Raw genomic sequence first — 19,347 nt, 5'->3', positions numbered from 1 at the left:
CGTTGAAAGCCAAGTAATTGTGCTACTTTTCGGTCTGAATTTTCTATTGAAAATAATTAATCTGGGCTATCATTTAGCAGAGTACACTACTTTTATAATCTTTATCTGCTACTTTTCCCTAATGCCTGATAACCCTGGTTTGCAGATTAAATTTAGCCCATGGTATCGGGTGGTGTGTAGCTCATTAAAATAAGTGAAAAAAGAAAGTATCATCAATATTCAACTGAATATTTAAAATATGGATTATTCTGACTATAAATAATGAGCAGTTACAAGTGTGCTTAATATGTGAAAATAACTTTCTCAAACGAAGGAATGAATTCTTCAAGAATGATTGAGCATTTAAAAACAAGGCCTTAATTAAAGCATAAAAGGATGTGGAGTACTTTTGCGAATTAAAGACTAAATTTAAAAATCATCCTAGACTATTTTTAAATTTAGTTGCAAAATTTAAAAATCATCTAGGATTTACTTTGTTTTGCAACGTCCTTTGTTTGCAAAACAAAGTAACCAGCAAGAGAAGGGACTTGTGTCTTCTGAACTTCCAAAATTAATTGCCAAATGAGGAAAGTCGCATACTTTTAGCAAAACTCTCATCTTACTGGCTATAAATGAAGTTTCTGATTCGATGATTGGCCCAGGCAAAAGTAATATGACATCGCCAATTCCTCTCAACAATAATTCAGTATCAAGAAGAATTGACAAAATGGCAAAGGACATTGAAAAAAAAACTTTGTGATGATTTAAAATAGAATTTTCTTAGCAAATCGATGAGACAACTTTACATGAAACTTTGTTAATGGCCTACGTGTATTATATAAATGCTAATGACAAATTATTGAAGAGTTTCTATTTGCTAAAAATTGACACAAAAGGTTCTACAAGTTTTAAGGTCATTAAAGACTTTTTTTTAATGCTAAAAACATTCCTCTCACAAATATTATTGCATGTGCAACTGATGGAGCACCAGTTATGATTGGTCGTCACCATGGATTTATAACACATTTAAAAGAAACAGTTCCAAATATCTTTACAATTCATGCCATTCTTCATAGACAGCACTTAGCTGAAAAACATCTTAGCAGTAGACTACATAAGACTTTGGATGATGTTATTAAAGCAGTGAATAAAATAAAAGCCCAGTCATTGAATACCCATATTTTTTGGAAACTTTGCCATGAAAATGGAGAAGAATTTGAGCTTTTGCTTCACACCAAAGTTAGATGGCTCTCAAATGGAAACTAACTGTTTGCAGCTTTAATGATCTCAATGATACTGTTTAGGAATTTAATTCATGTGGTGAGAGCATGTGTAATGTTTTAAAAAAAAAAAGGTTGACATCGGATATCTTTCCGATATTTTCACCAAATTAAATGTGGTTAACATCAAATTGCAGGGAAGCAACATAAATTTTATTAAAGAAAAGAAAATTATATATGATTTTATCAGCAAATTAACATCCCACAAGCACATTATTGCAAGATGAGATTTTCTGCAATTCCTAAGTCTACCAATAATATTAGATACAGATTTGGATTGTTATTGTTCCCATCTTCTGACACTGAAAGACAACTTGATTATCAGATTCAAAAACTTTGATGAGCTTAAAATACCCGATTGGATCATAAATCCATTTTTTTCTGATGCCCCCTTCTGTTCATCCAAATTTGTGTGAAGAATTTATTGAGTTAAAAAATGATTTTGAATCTCAAGTATAATTTCACTGCATGGGTATCAAAGATTCTGCCCAAACATGCAATGCAAGTATCCTCAGCTTTGGCAAGAAATAAAATTACTGCTCATTGTTTTTCCTCCTTCATACTTGGTTGAGAAAGGATTCAGCATCTTGTTGCAATCATTAGCTGAGCAGCGAAATAGATTGCAAATAAGTGAAAGAGGAGAGTTGAGACTCCGTTTCTTGAACACTGAACCTGATGCTGAAAAATTAGCAAGATCTCATCAGGCTCAGTGTTGCCATTAATCATTGGCTTATTAAATACAGTATGTTTAAATCTTTTTGAAGTAAATTTAATTTGTATCAGTCATTAATTTTTAATTAACTATCAGTTCAAATATGTTGAGGGTAATTTAGGTTTGCCTTATAATATATTATAATTATCTTATTGAGTCATTAACCTAGTGTAAAATTGATCAAGGGGCACCAGGCCATACAAATAGTTGCAAGGGGATGCCAGGCAGGAAATGGTTAAGATCCACTGATCTAACTGCTGCAGACCTAGACTACGACATGCATGATGCTATGGAACCTGACTGCAGCAACTAGCATTATTCTGGCACATATACATTATTAATTTTACATTTGTATTCTGGTTTTTATTTATATGTATGATGACATAAATAAAAGTTCTGATGACATATAATATGTGTAATTTTTGTTACATCATGTGGATAACCACACCACATGATGTAACAAAAATCAAGGCTTAATTCTACACAAAATTTGGTCTGCTCTCATCAAAGATCTAACTCAGTGGTTCTTAACCTGGGTGGTAGCGCTCCCCTGGAGGCGCTGTGAATGCTGGGGGGAGCAAGCATTAGGGGATGCTGAGGGTGGGTAAGCATTATAATACTACTAATATAATAAAAGCAAAACAATTCTGTATTTAACATACCATCCCTATTTATATTTTATATTCGGCAGTGCTGTTCATATTGTATGTCTGGCAATACTGTTCACATTTATTCTCTACTTATTTTTTTAGAATTTTTACATTGAAAGTTAAGTAATTGGGCTACTTTTCAGTCTGAATTTTCTTGTTCATGTGGTGTTCATACTGGAAGCTGTCTAGAAACTTCAGTATTTTAAGTTGTTCCAATGATTAGAACAACTTCCTTCTTTATCCCATTTTCATTCAGAAATTGGAAGTAAAATAACATCATTCGCTTTTGTTATATCAGTGGAACTATTGCTATTTTCAAAGAATAGAGTATTGGTGTTAAATAAAAGTAGAGGTTTGGAAAACTCTGTGTGTGTTGCATTTTTTATTTTATTTTTATAGCAAACAAGACCAAAAGTTTTTTGCTGTGCAGAATTAAAGACTAATATAACATTTTATAATGCAGCCAGGCATTAATTTTCAGTCCACCACTCTATATTCAGACTTTTTGGTATCATTGCTTGATGATTAATCAGTTTTCTTAGACACCTTCAAATCTGAGTTTTTCTTTTCCTTCATTCAAGTTTCGAATAATCTAACTTCTGATTCAGATCTTTCCAAGTAATTTTCTTTCAATCTTAGTATTTTCCCTTAGACTACTTCTAGTCAAAACCCTACATGCAGTCCACCTGCAGTGGGTTCATTATATATCTCATTATTCTTGTCCAGTCCTGCATATTTTTGGGTCAGTTTATGTTTACAGCATAAAAATCTCATTTATCAGAGGAGCACCATTCCAAGCGTATGAGACTCTCCCCTTGACCCAAAAAATCCATTTATTCAGACTGTCAGTGATGAAAATCAAATTACTCTTTTTTTTTCTTTTAATTTTTATATATATATATATATATATATATATATATATATATACAGGGTGTTCGGGATAAATTTGACAGTTTCGCAAGGAAAAAGAAAATCTTCTTTGTATCTATTAAATTTAATGAATTGACAAAAAAACATTACAGGCAGAGTTAATTACAATACTATCAACAAGATTTAGTCAAAATAACCACCATTAGCATCGATCACAGCTTCAATTCTGCTTCGGAACCTCGAACAAGCTGATGCTACAGTCTCCCTGGGAAGGGCCGCAAAAACTGTTTTAATTTTATCCATTAACTGGACTTTTGTATTACTGGAAGTGCGATTGGTGTCTTTTTCAACTGCGCCCCATACAAAATAATCCATGGGGTTAAGGTCTGGGGAGTTTGGAGGCCAAACATTTGGACTGGTGAAGTCGTAGAAATTTTCAGACAACCATTTTTGACTTTTCCCAGAGGTGTGGCAAGGGGCCGAATCCTGCTGCCATACATACGGCCTACCATTGGCTACCCTTGTTATCCAGGGCTTGACTACAGTTAGCAACTCCACGAACAAAGCCCGAATTCCAATGCCAGGGTTCTTCAACACCTGTTCCTGCAGATTTGCGAGGAATTCTGCTGTACGAACGCAATCAGATCGTCTGCTAGGGATCTTTCTTCTTGCTACATCCTCGTAGTCACCATTGCAAGTCTCTAGTTCATGCCTGATTGTTTTTACTGTATTCAGGGAGCATTGGGCAGCAGTCGTAATATCCTTATTTTGATGGCGGGCACGAATCATCATGATACAAGTTATTCTCTTCCATGATTCAGGTGGGTTCCAGCTATCCATCCTTTCTGACATCTTGTATATGAATGAAGAAGGGTCCAAACTTTTAAATGAAGAGAAGTGTGTGTTAATACATGTAACTTACGGAAAAATATAATTAATTATAAATATGTCAAATTTATCCCGAACACCCTGTATATATATATATCAACCTTACAGACACATTGTGACATCCATCTGACTGCACTACAGAATTACTAAAATCATTAAAAAAACTTTAGTGAACTTGTAAAGGATATTATATATCCATTGTGAGATTAAACACAATGGATATATTACAGCCAGATTAAAAAATTCCTGAGAACACTACTTAAAAGATGTGAACTTAGCCCATTTAGACCGAATCCATGTACTTGCCTTTTGTTGATGCATTTAGGTTTCACTGCCTGAGAGCTGTTTCAACTTGTTTGTTTCTCATCAGAGACCAGGAAGAAACCTAATATGGCAAAAACCTTCTGTTCTACTGTAGCAGTCATCTCATGTCAGGAAGTTATATTTTTCTTAAGTGAACTCTTGATAGATGTATATCTAAATTATTAGAAAGAGCTAAAGGCTTGATTCTGGCAAAAGTAAATAACTACATAAAGTTTACATGGCCTTGTGAGCTGAGCCCCATGTTTTTTAACTAGTACAAACTGAAGCATCTCCTATGCTGAAGGTAATATTTTCATAAGCTTTCAGGAAAATACATTTAATAAATTTAGTTTAATCCTTTATTCAAGTGTAAGCAAAAAAAAAATTGCGCCTGAAGTATCTTCAGGATGGACCAAGCTCTCATCACTCCTTATCTTAGTATCTCCCATAATGTAAAGCACATCTCCTTGCAGACATGTATAATGCTATGCATTAAGGGAAGGGCCACTACCCAGACTGGATTCGACCTTTATTGAGGTCTCGTCAGTGAGAGAGCCAGACTCAGAGGTGGTGATACCGAGGTGGAAGCAATGGAGTAGTCATATTTACCTATATGAGTTGCCAAAAGGTGTCTCGCCTTATTATTAAATTACTCTGGATTTCGAGAAAGATGTTGGTAGTTTTTATTCCATTTGGTTCAACTGTAATAAATTTAGTTTAATTCTTTATCCGAGTATAAGCAAACAAAGTTTGCACCTGCAGAAGGACTGAGGCAACTTGTGGTAAAGGTGGACCAAGCTCTCGTCACTCCTTATCTTAGTATCTCCCATAATGCAAAGTACATCTCTTTGCGGACATGTATAATGCTATGCATTAAGTGAAGGGCCACTATCCAGACCAGTTTCAACCTTTATTGAGGTCTCATCAGTGGGAGCCAGACCCAGAGGTGGTGATACCAAGGTGGAAGCAATGGAGAAGTCATATTTAATCTTTACCACTAGTTGCCTCAGTCCTGAAGATACTTCAAGCACAAACTTTGTTTGCTTACACTTGGATAAAGGATTAAACTAAATTTATTATAGTTGAACCAAGGGGATAAAAACTTCCAACATCTTTCTCTAAATCCAGAGTAATTTAATAATAAGGTGAGACACCTTTTGGCAACTCGTATAGGTAAATATGACTACTCCATTGCTTCCACCTCGGTATCACTACCTCTGGGTCTGGTTCCCACTGATGAGACCTCAATAAAGGTCGAAACCGGTCTGGGTAGTGGCCCTTCTCTTAATGCATACATTATACATGTCTGCAAGGAGATGTGCTTTGCATTGTGGGAGATACTATGATGAGAGCTTAGTCCACCTTTACCATGAGTTGCCTCAGTCCTGAAGATACTTCAGATGCAAACTTTGTTTGCTTACACTTGGATAAAGGATTAAACTAAATTTATTATAGTCTAACCAAGTGGGGAAAAAACTTCCAAAAATACATTTAATCTGGTTGTAAGATCAGAATGGATATATAATATCCTTTACATAGTAAGTTATTACTTTTGCCAGAATGAAGCCTTTGGCTCTTTATTTTAGCAAATACTATAAGTACATTTTTTTGAATAGTACTGCTCATGTTAGACTTTTTTTTTTTTTAATCGTTTTTAATGGTCTTTGCTATAGTAAGAATGAACTATAAATATGTATTTTTCCCCCCATCTGTATTTTGTTTGAAAAAATATATATTTTGTGTGATGTAATTTTTTTTCTTCTGCTTCCTGTATTTTTAGGTTCAAAAGTTATTTCCAAAATAGTTACAGTGCAATCTATTCAGGAACTTTCTGAAGTTTTGAGGAGGCCACCTGTAATATGGGATAATCTTCATGCTAATGATTATGACCAAAAGAGACTGTTCTTAGGACCATATTGTGGTCGTTCTACTGATCTTATTCCTCACCTTAGAGGAGTTTTAACAAATCCTAACTGTGAATATGAAAGTAATTTCATTCCAATCCATACATTAGCTGAATGGAGCAAATGCAATACTGATGGAAAAAGAGATCTTACTTTAAGTAAGTAGTTTTGCTATCCATATTTGCTGAAAGATTTTTATGTTAGGAATAATTCCAGCTAATTATATTTTATTAGCATAATTTTTTCCGAAGTATCAAAGACCTCTTCAGAACATGTAAAAAGCTAATTGAACAATAACTGACAATTCCAAAAAGCTCCACCTAAGTAGCTAATGTAAGATAACTTAGAAGGTCATGATTCTTAACTTATTATATAAAATAAATAATATATAGACTCACACACACACACACACACAGTTAAATAAAAAAAATAAAGTTAGGGAGGATTAGCTGATTTCAAAAGTACTATCTCCCACAAAGGGGATAGATTTCTCTTTCTGTTTAAGTTAGGAGTGAAGTAAAGTTTCACATGTTTCTTTATAAAGCCGTTCCATGAGGAACTGACTTGTGAAGGAATTGTCTTGTTCCAATGAACTCTGTCTAGTGTTGATACATGTTCTGCAAGTCCAGACTGTTCAGGCTTAAGGTATTGAATATAAGACTTGTGTTCTTCTAGCTGAATATAAGCAGACTTCCTGTTTGTCCAAAATAAGATAACCCACAAGAGCAAGGAATCCAGGATAATTGAGATGGAAGTTTGTCCTTTGGAGAAGTGAGAAAGGTGGAGATTTTCAGCTAGAAAAACATAAGTCTTATATTTAGTACCTTTGACCTGAGCAGTCTGGACTTGAAGAGCATGCTATCAACACTAGACATAGAGTTCATTGGGACAAGACAAGAGTCCTTTACAAAAGTTGGTTCATCATGGAATGACTTTATAAAGAAACATGTGAAACTTCACTCTCCTAACTTAAACAGATCTGATGGTCTATGTCTATCCCCTTTGTGGGAGATAATACTTAAGCTAATCTTTCGTAACTTTATTATTTTTTTTATTTAGCTGTGTGTGTGTGTGTGTGTATTATTATTAAGGGTATTTACTCGGATTGTAGACATTTTTATATTAGAATCTTACTGACTAGAAACACCGAGATAAGACAAAAACTTTAATTAGAACACAACTAGTTTCATCGGAATGCCGACTTCTTCAAGTGCACATACTATCACAAAATTTGCAAAATACGTGTATTTTGCAAATTCCATTTGCAAGTCCGAATGGAATTAATCCTTGTGGAGCAATTCCATTGCCAGATGTAACATTGACTGATGGAAGAATAGAAGTAGATGAATTGCAGGTGTTTTCAAGGGAGTGGGAAAAGAGAAAAATAGTTCCATTGCATGAAGGATGCTCCAAGATATTAGTTGCAAAGTATAGGCCAGTCAATATCTCAGCAGGAGTTGTTTAAGGTATTAACTTATGGTAAAAGACAGAAATCAGGACTGGTTGGTCAGAAATATGACACTTTATAGGGGCAACATGGCTTGTGAAGGGTAGCCTTAATTTGCTTACTTTTTTTATAATAAAGTGATCATTGTATTTGGTAAAGGAATCCTTTCCTTTATCATTTCTTTTATACTGCTGGACTTTGCAAAGGCATTTGACCAGTGGCTTAGCTAGAGCTTTTGCCGCTTAGGGCTGTCTCTGAGTTTTTTCTCTACAAAAAATGCTACAAAAAAGTCAAAGAGACGTATAGCATTTCTGACAATCTGAGGCTTAGTCACCACTGGTCAGACGGCAGGCGTTTACGCCGCAGCTCCCTGATTACCATAAACTTCCAGACGCCCAGCAGTATGATAGATTTGTTTAAATCTAGACTCTAGACCAGGGGTGGGCAACTTTTTTTTAGTGTGCATGCCAAAATCGCCAAATCTTTTATGCAAAATTTTCACATGTGCCAACCGAAATTTTGGGTAATATATGGTGTCTTTTAAGTATTGGGAAGACCTTTTCAAATAATCAAAAATCACACTAGAATTATAAAATCAAAGAATATTGTAAGAGTGATTATTGTAAGTCAGGTAAGATTGAATGAATGCAAAAATTAGTGACGGAATTTTTACTTAAAAGTCCTTCTACCCTGTTGATAGTGTGAATAATTTTTATTTGCATTTAAGTGTAATTCTAGCTGCCATATAAAGCCGCACAATTTAAAGACGCAGTTTTTAGCATCAGCAAGAGTAAACAATAATTCTGAATTTTATTTTTATTTTTTAATAAAGATCAGTCAGGCATAAGGTTTTTCAAGATTTTCCAATATATTGCAGTGCACAATCTCATAATCGTTTTACTTGACTAAAGCACAATAAATGAAAATAAAATTAAAGATATAATTTTATTACTTCTTAATCCTTTACGAGTAATACATAAAAATTACAGATAAATTGTTATTTTATCTACATAATATCATCATCATCATCATCATCAAATTCCTGCCATGTACCCTCAAGGGGTGTACAGGATATGATAGTACTACATGAAAAATTTCTCTTTTATTCCATATGAATTTATTCAGTTGACTTCCTACCATACCAGCTTTGTTGATTCTGTTGTCTATTTCCATATTTAATTTGCCATCTTCACTAAAAATTGTGCCTAAATAGCTGAAATGTTTTACTTGTTCCACAGGTTCTCCGTTCACAACATAGTTGACATTTTCAATGATCTGCCTATTTTCATTGTCTTTGTCTTTTTATTGCTGACCTTCATACCATATCTATTACAACAGTTATTCAATTTAGTCAAGGAATCTTGCTGACTTGTAGCGTATTTAGAAGTATAAAATCGTCCGCATAAAGCAAAGAGCTGACATTAACATCTCCAATTTTGATATCATGTTTAATTAGGGTTCATATATTTTTGAAAAAAAAAAAAAAATTACGGGACACTTTCGGTTTGAATAAACCAACAAAATTTTTTTGTTTTTCTTACTTACGAACATTAGCAAAGGGAAAAGAATTTAATTAGTTATAGCAGTCTTAAAATTGAACTTTAAACAATACTAAATCATTGATCTTTGCCTGTGATATACTTCTCAGATGACTATATTTTCTCAAGTAAAGAATGATTATGTTTTACCAAGTTATGAAATTCCACACAGTCCTTATTGAAAAACACTTTAACAATGAGCATAGCTTTCAGAGTTTCTATAGATAACATATTCTTTTTGTTTGTCCATAAGGAGTTCATCCGGGAAGACAGTCTTTCAATACTAGCATTTGTGCCAGGAATACAGCAGAAAAACTCAACAATCTTCTTCAAATTTATTAATTCATTTACTCCAACACTATTGAATAATTCATACCAAATTTCTCCTGTAGATTTTGCTTTAATTTCTTCTTTGTTCTCTGTAATTGCCTTTTTCAAGATCATCACTTCATCAAACAGTTCAGTTTCATTGATTTTTGTGTTTGGGCAGACCTCTTCAATAGTTGTTACACTTTTCTGCACACTTTTCCAACTGAGCCTGGCTTCTGGATTCTTCAATAAAATCCAAGCAAAAATTTCAAAAGTAAGAGTGTCAGAAGACCATTCTTGGATGTATTCTATACAGGTGTTATAAAATTCATTTTTATAATTACCATAGTTCTTCTCAGTGATGAGTCTATCTTCAATTAATGCCTTCAGTAAGGACTGTTCTTTCCTTGTTGCAAAATCATTATCTCGTCTCTGCTGAAGTTTCTCTAAGAGGCTTTCAATAATGGATTTTGCTTCAGTAAGAGTGACTTTCTCACCTTCAATTGCACAAATTGTTGCATGAAACATTTCAGATCGGCATTCTAGAAATGTGGCTATTAGCTCTGAAACTGGATCACTAAAGAAATTTTTTAGAAGCAATGGTGGTTTATCAAGTGAAAGAACATATGATTTGAGAACTTCGTATATCTCATTCATCCTTTTGAGAGCAGGGCACAGAGACAACCATAGAGTTTTTGAGTGTCCTAACACTGTCTTGTACTCAGTATTTAAAAAGTCACAAAAACCTTTGAGTGTATGCACTCTAACAGTATAGATATAAAAATGCTGATATAATTTTTCAATGACAGCTTGAATGTCCATGGTATCAGCTGCACATTGTATAGCATTATTTATGATATGGGATGAACAACCAGCTCCTATCAATGTACGATTCAATTTTGATTTCAATTTATGAAAAACATTGCTCTTTCCTCTTCTGGAACTTCCACCAAAATTTGTATTAGTATTATCTACTGACTAATCAACAGCTTTCTTTTCAATATTCCACTTTGTCACTAGTTGCCATACATATTCTGTAAGTTGGCAGTTTCACACGGTAAATCTAAAAACTCTAGAACCATAGTTTTGATGGCCTCCTCTGGTATGAAGTATCGAACTAGAACTGGAACTATTTTCAAAGCACCGTGGTTAGAACCGTCTGTCATTATTGACACATAATTAGCTTTCTCAAGTTCGTTTTTGAAAACAGCCATTGCATAAGGTGCTAATACACTCACAATTATAGTTGGAGTCTTCTTTTGACTGCAAGTAAACTTTTTTGTCATATAGTTTCCGGATTATTTTCGACGTGCAATCCATCGAACTGAAATTCTGGTTGTGCATGCATACATGATATGCAAATGTAGCTTCATCGGCTGCAAGATTTCTTTGCATTTCATCCATTGTTTTTTAGAAAAATAATCTGACACTTTACTACTTATACTTGCATTTTCTGCTAATTTGTGTCTCTTCATAGTGATATGCTGCGTGATGTCTGACCGACCGGTGTGTTGTATGCTAAATATTGCACATTGTGTACGTTTCACTTTCTCGTCAACTTTGCCATCATATTTACATGGCATAATAAAAGGGTATTCAGTCCTTAGCTTTTCTGTGAGAACACACTTTCTCTTCGGCATTTTAAAGGCATATAAAACAATAAAACTAATTATGTTACAGATCTGTGTCATATCAAATAAACCGTACTTAGTTATTACAACGTTCGCTAGTTGCACTATTCTCGCAATATGTCTGTATTGTCAATTGATAAGACAATTTTATGATCACCAACTAATATTGATTTCTCGGCAATTACATGTTTTATGTTTAAGAATTGGAGTGTTAAACAGAAATCCACAAATTACGTGACAGTTCTGCTTCCCGAAGAGTTTTATCAGGACGCCAGGACACAAACTTTTAATAAGGGACAATCCCATAAAATACTGGATGTATACGAATCCTATGTTTAATACCACTTTCCATCATAATGTGATGATTATAGATAATGAATAACAGAGGGGATAATGTACATCCTTGTCTGACACCAGATTTAACATTAAACCATCTTCATGTGCTTCCTTCAATTCTAACTGCTGACTTACAACTCAAATAAAGACTAAATATTGCTTGATGTAATGCCCCATTGACACCATATAACTGTAGCGTATTGAATAGCTTCTCTCTTGGCACCTTGTCATATGCCTTTTCCAGATTGACAAAACTTAAATACAGATCTTTGTGATATTTCCATGATTTCTCAACTATTTGTCATAAAATGAAGATCTGATCCTGACAGCCTCTATTTGGCCTGAATCCAGCTTGTTCTTCACCAAGCTTTTCTTCCACAATTCTTCTCAACCGTTTCTCAAGTATACTTGCATAAATCTTGCCAGGAACACTCAGTAGGGAAATACCTCTGTAATTCTCCAATTCAGTTTTATTTCACTTTTCATATATGGGTACTATGAGAGGTCTACTCCAATCATCAGGAATTCGTCCCTCTGTCCAGGCTTTCTGAACTATGCAGTGCAGCCACTGTAAGACTTTTATACCACCATACTTCAGCATTTCTGGTCGAATATCATCTACTCCTGCTGCCTTTCCACATTTCAAGCCTTTGATGGATTTTTCTTCAAGTATGGATGTTTATTCCTGACTGTATGCCTGGTCAATGTTTTTTACCACTGTGCTATCATCACTGCTTGTTTCATTTAGCAGTTTTTCAAAGTAATTACTCCATACTTCAAGGATATCTTTTTCTCCCGTTTTCATGTCACCTTTATCATCTCTAACTCCTCTTACAGCACTCTTTCCTCCATTTCTAAGCTTCTTCGACAACCCCTAGAATATTTTGCCACCTTCTTGATATTTATTTTCTATGTTCTTGCCAAAGTATTCCCATGACTTTTGTTTAGCAAGTTTTACACAGTGTTTAGCTTTCTTACATTTGTCTCTGTATTCTCTGAGAGCACAAGCTGACTTATTTGACAGGAACTTTTGATATGCTTTCGTCTTTTCCTTCACTACCTCTTTAACTTCCTGTGTCCACCATGGAGTTATGATTTTGCTATCCTTGCAGACAACCTCACCACATGACTCTCTGGCCGAATCAGTCAGGGTTTTTCTTCAAGGCTTGCCACTGAATCTCCAAGTTTGGTTCTGTTCTCAAACTCTTTCATTTTTTCTTCAATAATCTTTGCGTATTTTAGTGTACAGTTCGCATCTGAGAGCTGACCAACTTTTATTCGCTTTAAAACTTTTTTACATGTTATTCTTTTCAATATGAAATTCAATTTTATCCTGCTCAAGACTAAATAGTGATCACTTCCAATTTCCAATCCTCTGTACACTCTGGTGTCCTGTGCCAGGGAGAAAACATCACTATCAACAATAACATAGTCAATGAGACTTCTTATTCCTTGCCTCTTCTCTCCATGTGAATTTGTGCACATTTTTATGTTGGAACATGGTGTTAGTAATAACCAGTCCATGTCCCGAGCAGAAATCCAACAGGCATTTGCCATTATTATTATCTTTGCTCTTTTCTCCAAATTTTCTCAAAAATTTTTGTATGTCTCACAATCATTTCCTACTCTGCAATTTAGATCCCCAACAAGGACCAACTTTTCCTTTTTCATTGTGTCAGTTGCTTTCTCGAAAGCCTCAAAAAATTCCTCCACTTCTACCTTAGTAGAACCTTCTGTGGGACCATAGGCACAAATAAGTCTCATTGTCCAGTTCCCCCATTCTGATATTTACCCACATCACTGTACTTGAGACTGCCTGCCATTCAAGAAGATTAGCCTCGTATTTTGCTTGATGTATTTTAGTCTACAATACTATGGCTACTCCTCCTTTTTCTTGATTGTCATTGCCTGAATATAACATTTTGTATTTATTGCTCAGAAAGAGCTCACCAGTTTTTGTCTTTTTTGTTTCAGTCACCCCTATTATGTCGATCTGGTACTTATCTAATTCCTCAGCTAGCTCCATTTCTTTGCCATTCAGGCTTCTTATATTGATAGTACCGATCTTTAACTCTGGTGATGTTGAATTGGGGTGTGTTTTTAGATTTGTTCCAGTAGCCGACTTTTCACTGTTCGCCCTGGAACTCTGGTGAAAACAACAGGGACATTATTTAACCAGGCGACACCTTAGCCGGCATATAATTTTGTCATGTTATACCATCATATTAAACAGAAATTAATCTTGGCCATTTTTAGTAGATAACCTTAAATCAAAACTAGAGAAAGAAAACTGGTGGGCATTTATTTATTTAGCATCAATGAGACTTCTGCCATTGCTGCATCACTAGTGACAGATAATTTATATCAGGTTTATATTTTGTAACCTGTAGAGATATGCATGCACTACTAATTTCATCTGTAAGGCTACTCCTGTTACGAGACTTAACAAAGTTCATCACTGAGAACAATGATTCACAAGAATATGTAGATACAAAAATGGATAATAATACTGTTGCAAGGGTTTTTAAACATACAAAAATTTCGGAAATAGCATTCGAAGTTCTTCGTACCTCTTTTTCCGCACTTCTCTCTCTGTTACTCCCATCTCTAATCACTCCTTTTCAATATTTTCCAAGTCAACTCTGAAATGAACAAATTTCTGCCTCCAAATTGAGTTACTTTGAAAATCAAATCAACTGTATTTCAAAATCATCCATATTTATCCACAAAAACATCTGCAAGTTTATTTGAAGATGTTTTCGTGTTCTGTAGTGTAAGGTTCAAGTCATTTAAATGTTTTCAAAATTCTGCAGAAAACATCATTTTACAAACCTACACGATGTCGTACATTTCTTTATAAGACATTTGTTGATTATTCAAAAATAGATTTCATCCAGGCATTCAACAAATCGTTTCTGAACAAGACCTCGACTAAGCCAATGAACATTGTTGTACATTATTAATTATTTGTTCACCGAATCCACCTTATTCAATAGATTCTGAAATTGTCTTTTATTCATAGCAGGTGCAGAAATGTAATTAACAACCTTGGTTACTGTTTGCATCACTTCTTGAAGTTCCTTGCCAGCGTTTGCACATAAATTTTCCTCATGTAGGATGCAATGAAAACCTATCAGTGGATGACCACCATATTTTGCAAACAAATTTACAAATCCTGCTTCCTTACCAGTCATGCTGGGTGCACCATCTGTTGTGACGGATACCACTTTTGAAATATCAATTTGCCGAATAGATAATTCATTCATAACTGCTTTGCATATTTCAACCCCACTGACACGCTCAGGTAGTGTTACAAGGTTAATCCTCTCTCTGCATACTTCATCATCCCTACAAAATCAAGCAAAGATTGCCAGCCTAGCTGATGATGTAATGTCTGCGCTCTCATCAACAGAAATAGAAAAGAACTTACATGAAGCCAAACTTTTGTTAATTGTTCTGCTGTATTCCTTTCCAACTTAAATATCCTATCCTTAATTGTTTTTCTACTCACAGACAATTCTTTAATACACTGAATAATTTTTACCTTTTCTGAAAGATTGTCAAAAAGGAAAGGAGCACATTCTAGCCATGCTTTTTTAATATACTCCCCATTGCTGAGTGGTTTTCCATGTTGGGCAATAACTTTTGAAACCTCAAAACTAGCAGCAACTAAGTTGGAACTAGGTCTACCTGAAATAAATTTCATCAACGTATCGGACTGTTTTTTTTTTTTTTTTTGTCTTGCTCAGTTCACGAGAAATTAATTCTCTCTGTTCTCACTCACTTTTATTACTTAATTTCTTATGAACAGTTTCGAATGGTCTCATTACAGAAGAAGTCTTGGAAACAACTGATTTGGAACATAAAATGCATAATCTTTGTCTTTCTTAATCATGCCACTTTTTTCAGTCCAGTATTCTTTAAATTGTCTAATATCCTTTTCATTTGAATGTCTATGTTTCTTTGCTGGTGGTTGTGACATTCTGCTCAATCTGTAAAGAGCAAGTAGCAAATAAATAAATAAATATATATATATATATATATAAAAGAAAGCAATTAAATAATTGCTTTCTTCATACAGCTTTTAACTTTAATAAAAATTGGATTATGGGGTGTAAAAATGTTGACAGAGACATATAGACACTGACAAAAACTATAATTTCGACTCGGAAAATCTCATCATAATCCGACACATTCAAATAAAAGAGAAGGGTATGCATTCAATCTAATCACATAGCTTTAAAAATAACTTACTGTATTTACTCGAATATAACTCTCCCTCGCGTATAACTTGCAACCCTGATTTTACTTTACAAAAAAGAAATTGAAAAGTTTTGCATATACCGCACACAGGGAAAAAAAAAAAAAAGTTTAAATACATTTTAGGTTGATAGTAACTCGCTTCCCGTGGTAAAGCATATGCCCTACCCAATTGCCAATAGTGACTGCAGACAGAAGTAAAAGGTCATTTTATTGTATCATTGAATAAGGTACAGAGACATTTGTAGTCTGTGTAATATATTTCTCAATAAATAGTGCAATTGGAGACAACTGGGATAAAAATGGCACTTACTAATGAATCACATGTTCCCTTCCCACAGAAACTATGCTATTTAGACTCAAGCAAAACCATATGTTGCACCAGCAAACAGTATCTAACTAAAAACTAGATGTGCGGGAGTCTGTCCCCTCACTTCAAACCAAGGCAGCAATAAAAATAAACAGAAAGTGTTGAAATTTGTAAACATGTGAAAACTAAGAAATATATATAGTAAATGTTTTCATGGCAGTTTCAGATATTGAATTTTGTTGAAGGAAATTAGCATTTCAATTCAAAAGTTGTCGGCTTGCTTTTATGTTTGACTCGTGTGATCTTTTGTTAATACTGCACCAATCATATGCGCGTCTTCATAGCTGCTCTGTCTTTACTGGCCTAGTACCATAGTGTGTTCATTAGTCATTCTTGAAGGATTTTTATTAAGTATCTCAAGTCTTGTGAATTACTGGTAATTTTTGCTTGAAATAATGGGAAAGAAGATGGTGCTATTTGGATAGGAACACGAGGAAACTGTTCTCTAGGCAGGAAATAGCAATAGCAATCGTGGTGCGAGATATATGCGAGGGTTTTACGAAAAAAATTGACAACTTAAATTTCCAAAAATCCCCACATATATCTCACACCATGATTTTTAGCTTTAATTTTTTGGGGAAAAAGTGCAAGTTATATTCGAATAAATACGGTATGTTTATGGCAATATAAAGGAAATTTGCTTTTATATCTAATAAGTTAAACATATTAATTAATAACAAATACTTCCAATCCATATTTTAATGACTTGCAATTTAATAAAATCCAAATCCACATATATATATATATACACACAGTTTAGAAAATGAATACGTTCTTTACGAAACACGAAAAGATATATCAAATGATGGTAAAGGAGTCAAGCCATGTCTGACTGCCTGGCGAATGATGCAACAACTGAACTGGACGAAACTTGTACATCGGTATATCTCGGAGATAGATGGCTTGTAAATAGGATCTTTGTTTCTTATTACTTATTATTACTAAAACAGTTGGTTGGGTTTGCTTCTGTATTGCATTTTTATTTAGTAGCTGTACTTAATAAAATTGTATTATATTAAGTTAAAATATACAAGTTAGCGAAGATGTTTGAAATGTAGTTATTTAATTAATTTTTAACGTGAGCCCTGGGTTGTGTGCCAGAAAAAAGTCCTTGGCTTGCCCCGTTTGGCATGCTTGCCAAAAGTTGCCTGACCCCTGCTCTAGACTAACCATAGATAAAGAATGCAATAAATGTTTTCAATGGTTTCAATAACGACCCAAATCATATAAATGTGTAAAAGATTAAAAAATAAAAATAAAAATAAACTAATAATGAATCAGACATTTTAGCATTTTTTAGGGTAAAAACAGAATCATGCTTGCTAATTTTTATACACTCATCAAAAGGGTTGAGAAAAACGGATTAATCCTAATATAATAGGGAACTGCAGAAATATTATTACCATAATCCTAAAACCCTCTCGATGGCCTTAGTTATATGCAAAATTAGAAAGGGAGAAAAAATAATGTTTTCACAAATGTGTACTGACTGTGTGGTGCCTGCTGCTGAGATGCAGCCATAAGCAATAACCAATAAAGCAATCACCTTACGATGCATTTTATTGTTTTATTTTTAAGAATTTGAATTATAGTATGATAAGGAAATGTAATGGTTTTGTTATATTTATATTTTGTTTATTTTAGTTGTAAGTATAGTTGTTAAAAACTAATTATTAAGTAATGAAAATGACTAATTTAACATAAATAAAAGAATCCTCGACAAATAAAATTGTCTCACGTGAAACCCCCCCCCCCCTCAAAAAAAAAAAAAATTGCATTTGACAGGATTCTACACAGAACTCTGTTGCATAAATTGGAGCAAATGGGGATGGATATGAATCTGGGTATGTTGATAAGAGAAGTGGTTGATGGATAGGTATCAAAGAGTGGTGTATGATTGAAGTTTAGTCTGGGAAAAGGCAATTGACTTGTAGTGCACCACAGGTCTCAGTTGTTCCTGTGCTATTTAATTTGTGCATCAGTGATATAAGAAATACCTTAAGGGGAAATATTCAGTTATTTACTGATGAAGCAAAGCCGGGAAGAGCGATAGTCTATGAACATGTAAAGATCCTGCAGGATTACTTAAATGAACTGCCAGTGTGGACAATGGTAAGTGGACTACTAATTTAACTTGTCCATGTGTAAGGTCATGCACTGTGCGATGAGCTATGTATTATATTGATAGAACTGAGCTGCAGGAAATTGTTGAGGCTAGGGATTTGGGAGTTATGTTGGACAGGGAGTTGAAGTTTAATGGACATATTGCAAAGTTGGCCAAAACAGCACATCAGGTTATTTGGCTGTTGAAAAACACCCACAGACATGCAGAGATAAAGATGCCATTATTCCCTTTTATAAGGCTGTAATGAGGCCACACCTGAACAATTGCATTCTGATCTGTTTCCTGGATTCTACGAAGAGGTGGAAAGGAACCAGAGGCAAGCAGCCAAGATTTTGGCACATCGGTGGAATGCATCTTATGAGAATAGATTGAAGGTCTATGAACTTCAAAAAGCTAATAGCCAAATAAGAAAGTGCATGATAGAACCATAAGTTATTAAAGACTGTTTATAGGATTGACAACCAAAGTTCAGTACATGGCAGGAAGGAAGATAAGGGAAAATTGTATAAGTCTGTGGTTAGCAAGTGCGTTAGAACTAAATTTTTTGTTAGAGTATTTTACCAGAGTTGGTTACAAGTGCTTCATCAGTGAACAAGTTCAAGGAGAAACACAAGTATCATATAAAACAATGGTTGAATGGGTCTCCCTGATAAGTCTTTGACTCCATGTGAGAAAACCGATGAACCAGAGATATCCAAGAAATAATAAAGTGTTTACTCCAGACATAAAGAATATCTTCATACAT

At 34.3% G+C, this 19,347-nt stretch overlaps 1 protein-coding gene across 2 annotated transcripts in view; it reads left to right on the top strand.

The window, feature by feature from the left end:
- Positions 1-19,347, top strand: part of Oga (O-GlcNAcase) — a 375,302-nt gene that overhangs the window by 142,018 nt on the left and 213,937 nt on the right. For both annotated transcript variants that reach the window (XM_090392376.1, XM_090392375.1), the window contains exon 7: positions 6,463-6,744. In XM_090392376.1, the coding sequence (XP_090248502.1) occupies positions 6,463-6,744 (282 nt within the window). The remainder of the gene's footprint in view (positions 1-6,462; positions 6,745-19,347) is intronic.

The sequence above is a fragment of the Typopeltis vanoorti genome, chromosome 5, assembly GCF_054136105.1.
Source record: "Typopeltis vanoorti isolate ZY-2024b chromosome 5, IOZ_Tvanoo_1.0, whole genome shotgun sequence".
In the NCBI taxonomy this organism is placed as follows: domain Eukaryota; kingdom Metazoa; phylum Arthropoda; class Arachnida; order Uropygi; family Thelyphonidae; genus Typopeltis; species Typopeltis vanoorti.
The sequence above is the reverse complement of the archived record's forward strand: the minus strand, read 5'-3'. Positions and strand labels throughout refer to the sequence as shown.